The sequence below is a fragment of the Sylvia atricapilla genome, chromosome 4, assembly GCF_009819655.1.
Source record: "Sylvia atricapilla isolate bSylAtr1 chromosome 4, bSylAtr1.pri, whole genome shotgun sequence".
NCBI lineage: Eukaryota > Metazoa > Chordata > Aves > Passeriformes > Sylviidae > Sylvia > Sylvia atricapilla.
The window spans coordinates 59,374,968-59,390,191 of record NC_089143.1 but is presented as its reverse complement, the minus strand read 5'-3'; the positions used below and the strand labels follow the sequence as shown (position 1 = coordinate 59,390,191).

The 15,224-nt window shown below is 39.4% G+C and overlaps 2 protein-coding genes across 5 annotated transcripts in view; one reads left to right on the top strand and one right to left on the bottom strand.

Annotated features, from left to right (window-relative positions):
• Nucleotides 1–2,056, top strand: part of DCLK2 (doublecortin like kinase 2) — an 85,334-nt gene extending 83,278 nt beyond the window's left edge. For 2 of the 3 annotated variants that reach the window (XM_066318058.1, XM_066318057.1), the window contains one exon: nucleotides 676–2,056. In XM_066318058.1, the coding sequence (XP_066174155.1) occupies nucleotides 676–888 (213 nt within the window). In that variant the 3' untranslated portion in view covers nucleotides 889–2,056. The remainder of the gene's footprint in view (nucleotides 1–675) is intronic. The other variant, XR_010743481.1, reaches the window with a different exon arrangement.
• A 5,197-nt stretch (nucleotides 2,057–7,253) lies between these two features.
• Nucleotides 7,254–15,224, bottom strand: part of LRBA (LPS responsive beige-like anchor protein) — a 363,721-nt gene continuing 355,750 nt past the window's right edge. For both annotated transcript variants that reach the window (XM_066318056.1, XM_066318055.1), the window contains 2 exons: nucleotides 10,768–10,919; nucleotides 7,254–8,789 (listed from right to left, as the gene is read on the bottom strand). In XM_066318056.1, the coding sequence (XP_066174153.1) occupies nucleotides 8,699–8,789; nucleotides 10,768–10,919 (243 nt within the window). In that variant the 3' untranslated portion in view covers nucleotides 7,254–8,698. The remainder of the gene's footprint in view (nucleotides 8,790–10,767; nucleotides 10,920–15,224) is intronic.

Below are 15,224 nucleotides of genomic sequence, written 5' to 3'. Positions count from 1 at the left end.
TCTTCAGCAGTTGTACCACAGACTCCAGATAATTCACCTATTCATTATGGAATTCTCAGTTTTCATTCCAACCTGTTGCTCCCTTCTCCTGTAAATAAATTTTTAAGTACAGAATTCAGAAGCTTTGCATTTTTGCTACCATGAGAGGTCATTTGCCTCCTCTGACCACTAAGCAGAAAAGCAGGCCCTTTCCTTGAAAAAAGAAAAAAAAGTTTAGGTTTCCATCTGTCCTGGGAGCTCCCCTTTCTGTACCCTGTGGTTTGTTGCAGCAATTGTAGCACTGATTTCTCAATAAGGATCACCTGATTCTTTGTGTCTGCAAAAACACAAAATAAAATTTTGCTAATAGTTACTATAACAAGTTTCTTCTCTATCACAACCACTTCTGCCATCTTTTTTTTCCACATCAGACTTGCAAGACAAAAATTTTAAATCTGTAACGTCATGGCAAGCATACATCTGGAAGACTTTTCCTTACATTTCCCAGAGTCAGCATGACAAAAATTATACCATTCATCATATAAGAGATTTCTGATGTTATTTCTCCTTTTTAATCCTGGCTGTACTGCATGCAGTTTATGTCTCGTAGATTGTTTTAACCCTTAAGACAGGGCTGTATTTAAGTGCTGTTTCATGTTTTGCCTTGGGTTTTTGTTTTTCTTTGTTTGTTTGTAGAACACAGCTCTAGATAAAGAGAGTCAGATTTTCTGCAGCAAGCGCTGTCAGGACTCTGGTAGAGCTGGAATGGAGAAAAAATCTGCAATTGCTGCTGCAGCTGCTGATGCTCGTGTGGCTGGGCCCGAGCCCCTCCTCCCTGCTGCTCCTGAGCCACTCCGGTGCCCCACGCTGCCTTGTCCTGAGCCTGCTGGGGATCAGCCTGGTGCGTAGACTGGGGAAAACAAACCCCACTGAAGCTCCCCACACTCTGGCCGCAGTTCTCTTCATTGCCCAGGACTGTTTTTCAGTTTGTGTGCACCTCTCGGGGCGAGCCCCAGCCGGGTCTGAGCCTCTCTCACAGCGGGTGAATGAACCACACCTTGGGAACAGCAGCAGGGGAAAGACTCTGGCAGTGTCAGGTGGTTGTTTAAGTTCTCTGTGTTAATCATTAACTCCATTTCACACAGCCTTGGGCTCTAAATAGACTAACTTATGGTGTAGCTAACCAGATTTTTATATGAGCAGTGAGGTGGGGAACAGTTACCTGGCCTCATTTCCACCAGCAGGCCCTGTTCTGTTCTTCTGATGGGAATTCTCAGAAAAGTGGGAGAGGCAGACAAGGGGAGAAAACTTCTATTTGCCTTCTATTCCAATGCCTCTATTTTTAGCCAAGTTTCTATTAAACTTGAAGAGGCAAATTTTCACGAAGAATTTTTTAGTGGACTAACTGTAAAATATCATGAGACAAACATTTGGAGATAGAGAGGGAAGGATGGTTGTTTTCCATCAAGTTTGTGATCTGATTTGCAGGCAGGGTAGTGTTTAGATAATATGAATTTAAATAAAGTAACTTGGGATGTAAACATGAGCATTGGACATTTATTTGTTATGAAGACTGGAGTGAAGGAAGCCTTTTTGCTTTAGCCATTTTCTATCCTAACCACAAGTGTCCCATCCACACCCTTCTCCAGGGTCAGACTACCTGATAGATAAAATAAAATAAAATAAAATAACTTTGGGCCTGTGAAGGGGAAGCCTGCTGCATGTTATCCAAGCTATGATGAACTGAGCAGCTCCTAATTCTTGGACAAGCTGCCATCAATAGCCATCAGAGGTTTGTCAGTGCTATCCCCCTATTCACCTGGTGCAGGCACTGGAAACCAGGATTGGGAAGCAGCTCTCCTTAATCTGCAGTCACAAAATAGACGAGGTTTTCTCTTTACCATAATGCTTAGTTCAATAGAGTATGTATTCAGCTTAATCCTTTTCCTTTGCTCGTTCTTATGAATTGGTCATAGTTCATTTTTTTCTCTTAGCTATACTTTCTACTAGAATTGTAAAAGAAAGACCTGCAATAAACTTTCTTCATTAAAAAAAAAAACCAAACAGAACACAAAAAGTCATTCATTTCTTTGAGAGCTCAATTATTTTGTCAGTGACACTGTTGTCTTTATTCCCCCAGGAGGGACTGAACAATTAGATGCCTACCAAAACAATTTAATAGAATTAATTTCAGGGACTCCCATAAACATCACTGTTTAAAGTTCATTGTTTCCCATGAAAGCCATGATTAAACATGGTTGTTTTTACCTTTTGAAGATAATTTAAAGATCAGAAAGTGCCAACTGATACCTTAAGGCCATGGTGGCTGAAAGATATGCAACATCTTGGAAAAAAAAATGGTATTAAAGGTAGGGAAACATGGCATGTGTTAAACTATGATGAAAAGGCTGGGCTACAAGCACTCCTTGTTAATTAACTTTGTTGTGGGTTTCCTGGAGTCAGTTCAATTGAAGAGTATGGGAATAGCCTTTCTGTAAAATAATTTGTGTTTTGGTACCGTGCAAAAAGCTGAAGCTATCAGTCTAACCTTAGTGAGAAGGGAGGCTGGTGAGAGTCTGTAGCTGGTGCCTGTGTGGTTGGTGACTCCTGCAACACCTCTCAGACTCAGGATGTGGAATTTCAGATGGAGCAGACTAACCAGCCCCCACAGCAAAGACAGGGAGCCTCCAAAAGAGCTGAACTGAGAGATCAGCAGAGAGGGAGCATCAAGCAAATACTGAATGCTGGGTTAAGTTCTGTTTTTCCTAAGAGGATGGATTCAGCTATGAAGAAAAAAAACTGCCATGGATTGGCAAGGATTTAGAACAGGTTGTGTTGCACAAATAATTATGCATCTGTAACAGAAAGGATCATCATTTGCCTGGTCAACAGCTGCCAGTTCTAAACTATTACCTTGACCCATGAAAGAAAAAAGTGAAGAGAAATACCCTGAATTCATGTCCCTAAGTTCATGACTGATCAACATCTACACAGTCTTAGACAAGTATTTTGATTCACAGAGCAGAGGCAGGTTCCAAAATGCCTATTTAAAAACAGTGATGACAGCTGGAAAAGATGATCATATGGCAAATAATCAGATGAAAACACAAGATAGCTGGGAAAGTCCCAACTCTTTGTGTGACCTTAGCAAAATTATAGCACTACTCCATGCCTCAAAGTAGTTCCACATAAGTCCATTCTGTGCATAGGTGCACGAGGTATCACACTTTAACATAAAAATAAAATAAAATGTGTTGGTTAACACTAAAACACTTGATGAAGGTCCTTAAGTATCACATTTGGTTCCTTACCTCCTGTGCTTTCATTTAGTTCTTCTCTTGTTGTAGAACCACAAGTTGCTGCTGGAAGAAGGCAAAAGTAGTTCTGGTTCACAATTTTTTTTCCTGTTATAAAGGGAAAGAAACTATTACAGAAATTGAAAGCAAGTTACATATTTTTCAAAAAGGATTGTTACAAACACAGTGACAGTTTTACTGCTACCATGCCTACATTTAAAAAATTCATTTAAAAAATCTTTTAAAATATCGTAATTTTTCTAGGTCCTTTGAAAGAGAGTAGTTGTTCACAAAAGTCCAATAAGCCATTCCTGCAGTTTTAGATGTAAAGTCCCAAGACTGAATCCTCTCCTGCCATAAATCAACACAACACTATGTCCACTGATTAATTCCCATCAATATTTACCCTTGTAGACAATTACCCCCATTCTGGAACATCAAAAACTAAATTTAAAGTAATTCTCAAAATACATCAACGAAGATGCTGTTTTATGGTGTCACTCATTCTTAGCAGCCAAATGTCAAGAATATTTACACAGATCAGTAAATCCCATTTAAACCTGGTTTTCACATCTTTCTTCCTCCCAGTAGTCACTGGTCGAATTTTTATAGCCTGATAGCATAGATCTACTGATTCCTTCATTTTACATAAATACATGTATTTATCTATCAATCATCTTTGGTTTTATCAGTTTTTAAGTGGGAAATTATATTTTGAATTCACTCATTCTTTCTTTCAAACTACATCCAAACAGCAATTGGAAAGCAGCAGAAATGCACAAAACTAGCAACCTACCTAAAATGCTCATTAAGTAAAACTGATGGTTTTCAGATGAAAAAAAGACAGGCAAATCAAACCCTCCTACTTGCAGTCAGCTTTAGTGTCTAAAGCACAGAAATAGGTATTTAGTTGAGTTTTTCTGTCAAGGGGGATTCACTCTAGCAGGATTTTTGTTTTCTTTTTAAACTAGATTAGCATTATTTAAAAAAAAAAAAAAACAAACAGGGCAGAGACTGGTAGCTGCAAGCAGCCGTGCAACCATCCACTAAGAAGTTGTTGCTTCTGTTCTTGATTTTATTTTTTTCCAAAGAGAATGTGATTTTTAAGTGCCTTTGTTTCCTTTGGAAACAGGAGGCCAAGAGTGTGACTCGTGCAAAGTGCAGGTTCCAAAGAAGTACCAAAAACTGTTCCCTCCTCCCCAAAATAATAGGTGAGATAATTGCCAGGTAAACAGGCAATACTGATGTCTAGAGAATTTAAATGCTGAATGATTAAACACTGCTTGAATTACACTACTTGTGTTGTTCAAATGGTGAGATTTTGGTTTTTCCAATTACAGAGGCTTGAAAAAAGCATCCCTTGCACACAGGATAAGCAAGGCAAAAAGCAAAATGGGAGAGCAAGGTACAAAGTCATTCTTGTTACTGAATATTGCTATTGCTGATTGCACCAAAGTCTCACCACACGACCAGGCTGGGCTGTGCCTACAACATTTTGCAGCGCAGAGCTCACACAGCAGCAAGAAAAATACTACAACAGGTTGAAGAAAGAAAAAAAAAATATCACTTCTCAAATGTTGTCCATTTAGCAAACAGCAAGTACCACATTTTGGGAACCCCTTTTTGATCATTCCCACACCGTGCAGCATAATTTCCAAAGCACACAGCACAATGTCTTTAATTAGCTGACTTTATGATGCAGTCCCAGGGGCAAAGTTGTGTGCCTTTTCAGATTTGACTAAATAAACACATCTCTTTGGTTTCAAGACTCAATTAATGATAATTAATTATCTCAATTAATTTACAAAAAGAAAAAGTAGTTGTATTTCCTACAATATATAAATAGTTGTGAAATATTTTACATTCTTTTTCTAACAATATGCTTCTCGATAGTAAGTTTCAACTGAAAGTATGCTATTTACAAGTACAAGTTAGAATTTATTCTTTCAAACTATGAAGGTTTTGATGTGTTTTTTTTTTTACCTTATGACAATGGTTGCATTTGAATTGAGCTTTAGGTTAAGCATAGTTGAATTTCAGGACATCTAATAAAAATATAAAACCATTTCTTACTTTTTTTTTCTTTCCCAGATCTTTTAAACAGCAGCTTTAAATTATGATGCACCATTAACTGCATTAGTTAACTGAAGATATTAGGATGGTTCTGCATAAAAGGAAACTATTTTGGATTTCACATAATGTTGTATCACATGGTAAATCCAATGCCAGTGACTCATTTCAAGTGTAACACAAACATCCTAACCCTGTATGGGAGAGGCCTCACTGGCTTAGAGCAGCACTCTCAGAATGGCCCATCTCTGGTTCCATTTAATGAGGATAAACCCAGTTTCCCAAGAAAAATATAGTGATCTGTTATTCCCCTTGAATTACTTCAGGGAGAAAGAGAGAAAAAAAAAAGTATGCCATGCCACAAGCACACTGAAATCTCTATGAAGATGAAATTTAGGACATTAAGTGGAAAAACTACAATCTAGACAGTGACCTTATCTAGGCCAATCTTAATCAATAAAACTAACAACAATCATGTCCTGACTAAAGCTGCAATAAAATTTACTTTCCATTACCTTGGTATCAGATCAGCTCTTTGCGATGTTTATCAGGAACAAAGTGCTGCAGATAGGTGAAGGACTACCAAGAGGACACCAGAGGATGCCAGAAACAATAACTGATCCATACACAGCTTGCCTTCAGGTGTAGAGACAGCACAACACAGCCAAGAACTGCAGAAATATTCTCAAGTGTCAGAGCTCAGAGAGAAACTTACCTCTGCCTGCAGTAGCACCACAACACAAACCTCCACTCTGACCACCCCATCTTCTCTTGCCAGATCCTACAGCATTTCCATCAGCCATTTGCTGACAGAAAACACAAGGGATTTTAAGCTGCATTTGCCAAGTACTGCACAACCCAACCAAGCACTGCTGCTGCAGAGCAGTTCCCATAACCCCAGCTGGCAGCAGCTCTGCTGATAAATGGGTTTTCAGGTGATAAATAGGTTTTCATGTGACACAGGTGCTGCCCTGAAGAGAGTAACAAGTACCTGAGTAGCTGGAATTTTAACCCTGTCTCATCACAAACAGACTGCTTCAGCCAAAGCTGGTATCCCAAGTGCCTGCCTGGGCCCCAGGGTGGTGTCCAAGGTATTTGGGTTCACCTGTGGAAGGAGGGGATGTCCTACTCACCAGGGCAGTCCAGAACAGGGGTGTCTTTGCAGGCCTGCTCACGGAGGAGAAGGTGAAGATGTCCTTTCCCACCAAAGGACTGCAGCGCTCCAAAGGCAAAACATCACACTGCAGCAGCTGCTGCTCCACAAGGAGGGTTAGATGCCACTCAGGTCAGCACTCACAGGTACAGCTGGGCTTCCAGTTTGGGAAAGCACCTCCTGATCCAATAGAGTCCTTTGTAAAACAAGCAACCTACCACATCAACTCCCCGTGAAATATTTTGGCTCCAAGATGAGGAGCTATTATTTCTATCAGTAATGAAGTATTTCTTGATAATGAGAAGACTTTCAGGATTTTCATTTGGCAAAATACACCTTTTTCTTGTTTGTTTTCCCTCCACCCCGTTTAGGAAACCCACCCCTGGCTTGAAACAAACACAAATTTAAGTTCAAGACCATTCCAATTTTCCCTCAAACCCTGCTGATACAAGGCTGTGAATGTTGTTGAACTTCAGGAAATGTGAAATACAAGTTTTGCATAATAAATGTTCAGTACACAGAACTCAGTACACCAGGCACTTCCCACAGACAGCCTTTGCTTAATGCCATCACCCTTGTGCTACACAAAACATGAAAATGTAACTACTGATAACACCACAGCCATCTCAGTATGGAAATGCAGAAAGCACAGAAAACATCATTTCATACACCAAAAGTACATGAAATAGGTCAGCCACGGCACCTCTTTCCTCTGTTAGGAATATACCCTGAATCACAAGAACCCAGTACTCCACTGAAGGTCTCAATTACAAATGTAATTTTATTTAATTTATTCACTCAAACTGAATTTTCTCATTCCAAATCTTTACTGAAAGAGAGAGTAGTTAAATGCTTAGAAAAACCAAGAACTGCTCTAGTAGGCAGCTAGAGAAATGTATGTATCAATACAGATATGGAATGTAAATTTCAACTCAGAGATCACAACATACAAAGAAGATTTTTATGCAATACAGACTTACAAAACAATAACAGTTCTTTTCACAAATGTTTTCACAGAGTTCTGCACAGCAATCTTGTAGAAAAGTAGATTTGTGCAACACCAAAATAACTTGTTGTTCCTTAGTATAAATTATTTTTCATTTCCTAAAAGAAAGAGGTAATTTAATATGACTGGGCAGGATCCGACTGGATTTGGTGGTAGCAAAATACAAAAGACATTTTTGCTATAGGCAGAGAAGGAATATGGTATTGTGCTACACTATTGCAGGGGCATCTTCTGATGAAAAAGAAATAAAAAGTGGCCTGCAAATCTTGTGCTTCTTCAGCTGGATTGGGGCTGTGCACCAGCAAGCACCTGCTGCCTCCCTGCTTTCACAGTCAACCAGCAGAAATGTGCTTTGGAACTTGCCCCTGCTAAAAAACACCTGCCTCTGCGGGCTTCTGGTTTGAAGCCTTCAAAATGAGCCTTTCTGATTTGGAGGAACAATCTACATTTTGGTGTGCTTTGAAGGAGATGCCAGGTAGGAGGAACTAAAAAAGATTCACACTTGATGTAACAAAAACTCCATTCCTCATTTCTCTCATAACTGCACGAAACATACAACTAAAAAAGAACTAATTGTCTAGGCCTAGAAACATGCTTGAAGAGTAACATTGATGGAAATGATTTGCAAAGTTTAAAATTACATTAACCATAATTTAAATATTACCCCTTGATTCCCAGAAACTTCAGTGCTGTGGAGTACAATCATTTGGAAAAGTACGAGACAAAGTGTGGTACGGATAGCACAGATTAAAATTCCCCCAATACCGTAATTCATTTCCGTTATGTTAAAATCATATATTCCTCAAGGTTAGAGATAAAGCTTCAGATGGAGCATCTGTTTCTTCATAATATAGCTAGAATGTGAGTTTTAACCATCTTTAGGTTTTGTTTACATACAGGGATCAAAATAGACTTCTCATTGTGACTAAAAATATAGATTTTTTTTTTAACTACAGAACCCAGCAGCTGGTTTTCTGCTTCTTTGCCCTTCCCCCAAAAAAGTCAAGCGAGGTCTACAAAAATAGCGATTAACTTTAAAAAATAGGTTGCTTCTTCCAGCAAATTTAAGTTACATTCAGATGTAATAGAAGTATTTCTAAGGAACCGTGTGGCGGCTCGACCCCGAGGTGCTGCGTGCAGCTCCCTCCTGGCCACAGCTGCTCCTGTCAGTGCTTGTCCCAGCCTTTGGGAAGGTCAGTACCTGGTCTGGTACTCGTGGTGCCAGCGATTGAAATCGTTGTAGAAAACCACGATGCTCCCGGAGGCCATTCCCGTCATTATGCACCTGGGGGAAGCAGATGCAAAGTCAGAGAACAGCGGGGCGCCGCGCTCTGTGCCAGACTGCAGAACTGGTCACCAGCATCCCCGCCCTGCAAGGACACTGGGATTGCCCAGGAGCATTTCCCTGCTGGTTTTGGGGGGTGTGGGACGGGGTGTGAAGCCCTGGTGTAGCAGCAAAGGGAAGGAAGGCCAGGAGAAGTGTTCATTTCAGTTTCGGCTCCCTCAGTTTAGCACATCTACATGAAGGAATTGGGTGTGGGCACAAGCCTTCAGTTGGAAATACTAAAACTGAAGGCTTTGATTGTTTGGGAAGCTCCTGAAAGCAATCTCTGGGCTTTCCCACCCAGACACTCTTTCTTTCTCAATTCCTTACCCTTGGCCTGCAACTGGAGATCGCTGGTGTTTAAAAAACCGTAACCCTGACACAGTACACAATCACAAGAGTTTCTGGATCATCTTCTCTACCATCTCATTAAACTATTACAAAAATCAGAACTAAAATCCCGGCATTTGGGGGGGGGGGGGGGGGGAAGCCTTAGAAACAAAAAATTCAGAGTAAAAGGCTGCAAATCTTTTCTTCAAAACAAAGATTAAGTATGAGATCACCAAAACATTGCATTTTGATAGGATCACCTATTTTATGTCAACAGTACCATTTTGATTGTTTTCCTATTAAGTTAAAATGTCTTTTTGCATACTCTCCAACATATTAAATTTGTGCATATGAAATAAATAACTCTCTGATTACCTGTAATTAATCAGTAATTACTCAGTAAAATCCTCTGAGTAAATGTCTTCCTTGTCTTCCAACCCAAACTGAATTATGTTCTTAACTTGAGGCCATGGATAAATTTCTCTACGTCCATATTAAATTTCAGTTCATCAATATGACATTAATTACAGTTTAAAGATTCTCTAAATGCAAAATTTTCAAAATTCAACAGCTGTAACTAGTTTTTGAAATCTATTAATCAGTAAGGGCATTTTTTAATGGAAAACTGCTTCATCCAAAATGCCAGTATTGTCTAATTATGCTTATCAAGAAGCTGTTCAATGTTTCATTGAAGTCCACAGGTTTTACTGGTTTGGATTTTTCAAAGTTCATTTTATGTAAGTTTTAGAAACAGAGATAAAAATTTTACAAACATTCAGTATGGGCTTCAGTAAGTGGAAGGCTAAGAGCCTCAGCAACATGCTTTACGGCATAATGTAGACATCCATAAGGGATTTAGGGGACAAATCTGCTTGAAAAATACACAGAAAAACCATTTAGTAAATACACAAGAGCAAGTAAAATCCTGGCCTGAAAGTTAAAGGTGTACAGATGAAATGCAAACATTCATCTTACAAACAAACAATATTTCTGTGATAAAAGCACTGAAGCATTGTCAAGTACAGCTTGGAAAGTGCAACGTGAAACTGCAGTAAAAATTTTAACTGGTCATCTTCAGCAGGAATGTTCAAGAAGGGTCACGCTGTATGTGGATAAAGTTAACTTTTCTAGAACTGAGAATGACTCCTTGCTTCAGCAAATATATGGATACGTGGAGGGATCTTCTTGTGCTGTTCTATCTAACAGTCTATCCAACTGTTCTATTTTTAACATGAAAGTCTGGAATTAGGAATGAGATTTGTCTTGTAAGTGAAAGAAGAGAGATGAAAGCACACATGCAACCTTCCACCTCTATGTCACCCACACTGTACATTGGTGCAGACCAATAACTCAGCCTATCTTGAAAGTCTGCCAAACTAAGATTTCTTGGATCTCTCTTCATTCCCAAGGAGCTGAAATCCTGAAAAAGATTATCTTGCCCTAAACATAACACATTACAAAAAAGAACTTTTGCCATCACAGAATTCTCAAAATAACCAGCAGGATCCGTGACCCACAGAAAACCACAATCAGAACAACAACGAAAACGCAATTAAATCGTAAATCCATATTCCCCAACACTCTTGCCCAGAGCAGGCTTTGGTCTCACCTTTGGTCATAGGACAGGGCCATGGATCGGATCCCAGCGTCGCACCCCGGGTAGGCAAAGAGGCGTTTGAGGTCCCACACCTGCCACACCATGACCACGCCGTTGTCCCCACCCGTGAGCAGATACTGCCCGTCCCGACTCAGCTGAATGGCCTGGGGACAGAGCACAGGGAGATCCATCAGACTGATGTGTGTGCTGCTCGTGCCTCCCCACTGCTCCTCCCAATAAAAGGTTTCATATTGATAGTGTCCAGGGAGACTTGGACATCAACACAGGCTTTTGGGAAACAACATGATTGTGGTGTTATTTTGCCCAGCAAGAGGATTAATGCTGTTGTGCACAAATCTCCAGTACATTAGATGTCACTAGTTAAGTCTCACCTGACTTGTGATTTATTCCGTGTTCCAAAGATCCAATATGAGGTCAGCTAAAGAAATTTACTCTTCTAATTAGCTGGATTTACAAGACACAGCAGCACTGGCATTAAAATATAGCACCTGACATTCCCCCAGGGGTCTTTAATCCCAGCCTAGCAGAAGCTGAATGTTGACAGGAACCAAACTGTTATACGAATCACTAAAATTAATTTAGACCAGCACCTTTAGACTCCTGCACTGGATTAATAAAAGAATGATCCACCTCTCTTAACAGAGTGCTTCCTTTCATCATCCGTCCTGAAACTGCCTGTGAAAAATGCAATGACATACACCCTGTTTTGTACACATCATGGAGACTGATGGCATATTTGTATTTGAAACCTTTTGGGAACCAGATCATGAAGAAAGATGGGATATCACTGGTTTTCAGAGTCACGACTTCTTCAAACAGGAATCTTCAATCTATTTTAGTATTTCTCGTGTGCTACTGGAAAAAAAAACACAAATACCCAGAAGAATAATTTTCCTTCTTTTCCTGATGACTATATCAGATGATACAATCAGACACTAAATGGACAAGATTCAGGAGAAATCTTTCATAAAAGAGGGATTTTCCCAGTGCAAATAAGCCAAAATGGGTCTTAAGAGAACTGAACTTGAAATTTTATTAGAGCAAGTGCTAATTTATGGGGTGAAAGAGACCCTCTCCCCCTGTGCACCAGAGCACCCAAAGTCACTGGATTAGGAAGATCAGAAAGTTCCTGCTCCCTTTAGTATCTGTTTATGGAACTGCTGCCCATGAACTTGCTTAATATTTTCCTGAGCTTGCTGATGCCTTCTGAGAGGGACAAGAAATTGGCAGAAGTTCACCACAGGTTTATTCCCCATTTTGAGGTGACCCTACCAGTTCCAGTGAGTACCCCACAGGTCTCATATTGTGGAATTTCCTGAATAAGAGTTCTCCATTCATCTCAGGCATTGCCTTCCTCACTCAGTAAACTTTCAGCATTCCCTACCTCAAAAAGCATTGAACGAAGCTGGTTCCCAACACCACCACTTGGAAGACTCCATGGCAGACTTTTCTCACAGCATGTGAGCATTTTTTCCATGTGAGTCTCAGTAATTACTACTACAGAAACCCTGCAGAGGATAAAAACTTCACCTGAAAGGAGGCTCCTGCCTTGCTGCTGTGCAGAAAAGAAATGTAAGCAGTAGAGGATACCACGCTCTGATTTTATAGCTTCATCCTCCAGCTGTCCAAGAAAACCGAAAGGTCCACAGCATTTTCCAAAGGAACAAAACCAAAAAGTTGAATGGATTCTGTCATGTGGAATGGCATCAGGATGAGCCACCAGCAAGATCAAGACCCTTGAAACTACATTTTGGACCAACAGATTTATGAATGTTCATTATGAAGTCATTCTCAAAACAGACAGAATTAATTTGTAAATAAAATATTCTGTTAGAATGATGTAAGAATGGAGGATGTTCAGAGCTGCGGCTTTTAAATTCCACAAATACACTCTCTACAAACGAATTGATTTTTTTGACTAAAACATTGTCACTGGGAGGCAAGGACATTCCCTCAAGCTGATAGTCTACACGCAGAATTCCAGCTCAGAGATTTAAATTCAGGAAATAGTAGAAAGAACTGAAGACGGGATTTTGCCAACATCTCTCTGCTGAAGTCTGTAGTTATTTTGGCACTTGCAGTCTCTGCTTATACAGGTTTGCAAACATACAAAATTTTTTACATACCTCAGGAAAAGGAAGTTTGGGCCTTTTCTTAACATAAAGAATTTATAGCACAACGCACCACAAAAAAAATCAGAGGAACTAAAACACAAAGACGTTACGTCCATGCAACACTGAAGTGTTTATACAGACTGCTGACAAGCCCAGAAACCAAAATATACAGTGTGTGTAAGATACTGCTTTGTGAGCAGCAGTAACTGAAGTCAGACATATTGCACATCTGTATTTTTTGTATTGCTGCACTCTATTACTGCGATGCCAAATACATCCTGTAAGAATTATACCATGTGCGACACTTAGATTAAGATAGAGCTTCACTATTATGTTATAAATTTTGAGTGTTTACTGCAACGACTCTCAAGGAGTCGGAATGGATCGCATTGCTGGAATTTTATTTCATACAGTAACTTTAAAAGGAATGTAATTGATGCACAAACATATACTGTAAACCAAATGTAACACTGAGGGGAAAAAAAAATTATAAACCTACTCCAGCCGTGTTTTGAACTAAGATGACAAGACATACATGTAATTTTAAACACAATAAAGCAGAACTGGTATTTTTCCAACCACATCTAAGTATGGAAAAGGGAATACTTACAAAGATTAGAATTGAGTATTCTGAGTTGAAGCTTCTCCCTCTCCCACCAAAAAATAAATGTTCCAACCATTAATTGCTTCCGTGACTGTTGCTATCAGAAATGTGTTAAGCACCTTGAAAGCACAGACACAAGGAGCTTGAAAACTCCAATTTAGAAGCTGTCTTGAAGAGTAGAGTAAGAAAAGGGCAGAAAACAAACTGATAAGACTGAAAATTATCTAGAACTAGCATGCACTGAGTGGATGATCACGAGATCTAACTAACCACACAAGTATTAAAGAGATTATTCATTAGAAGCAAAAATCAATATGGGGTAGTTTTGTTCTCTATAGCAATAGCAGCCTCCTAAGGGTATTTCCAAATTGCAATGAAGACCGTGACAAATAATTATTTGCTACACTTATAAAATTCAGCTGATGAAAATCCATTAACCTTATGGTCATGGTTCACTTGAATTTTATACTTGAGGCTTTTACTGAAGAAATGCTTTATTAAAAGGCAAATTAAAGCCATTAATCTTTAACTCTTCCACTACCTGCAACATGTAGTAGGTTTTGTGGTCTTTTGATTAAATGAAGTACAGGCTTTGAACCCTTACTAATACCTACGCAATTTTACTAAGTCATCGGCTTGTCATGAAGACAAGATGTTGATTTATTTAATTTTTATTGTTTATAAATAAATTTCTCAGCCACTTGCCTATATATATATATAAACATGAAGGGATGAAGAAATGAATGGAGGGATGAAGGAATGAATGGAAGAAAAAGGTGACCCTGTCATCATTTCTGTTTCATGATACTCCCTTCAAGATTAACAAACGAAAGGATGCTTTTACTCCCAAGTACCCCAGCTGGTATAGAGGACGGCATGAATCAATTTTACTGTTCTGCTTTCCCCCAGTGTAGTTTATCTGCAATTCTGCTAGGTATGAAACTGAAACAATCCCGCAACTAATCTTTCTCACAACATAAGCTTCAGACTCTCAAATAATCCCCAAAGCGCACAATTTCAGCAGTGTTCTAAAAGCTGCATTTCTGACTTGTATTTCCTTGGAAAGTCTCAAAACTTTGCACCAATTCCTTTTAACTTTTCAGGTTTTTGAATGGCAGTGCTTTGTAAAAAGGCAGAGCTAACACTGTGACAGCTCCAGCTTACAGCAGCAGGAGTCTTGTGGGTACTTCCACATTTCAAAACAGACTCAGGAAAGGAAAATAAATTGGTTCCTCTGGGTGAAACAGCATACAGTCTTTGTTTAGGGTAAAATAACTTTACCTTTCAGAACAAGCACACTATTTAGAGTTAAAGGTATTCATTAAGATATCTAAACACTACGTGGTAGATGTACTGTGATATGCCTAAGCTCCACTGAGCAATACAGTATTTAAAACAAAAACAGGTGGAAGGCATTGATTAGACCCTGAATTTCCCCAGAGGGTCTGAATTTTTTCTGGCAGTTCTCTAGCACAAGAATACAAGAAAGAAAACCAGAATGTTGATCCCAACGTCACTATTGAAAACTGCTGGTCTTGCCAACAGCGTCCTGAAATACCGGCCCATAATGACACAGGAAAACCGAAGCTTTTACATTACAAATTCCACACTTATGACCTTTTCCCTTCCTTTTTCTATCCTCCCCAAGCAAAAGCCAGTGAGGAGAGTTTGTCAGCACAGCCCATGGGTAGGTGCTATTCATTTTAAATGCCCCACTTTAATCATGCAGT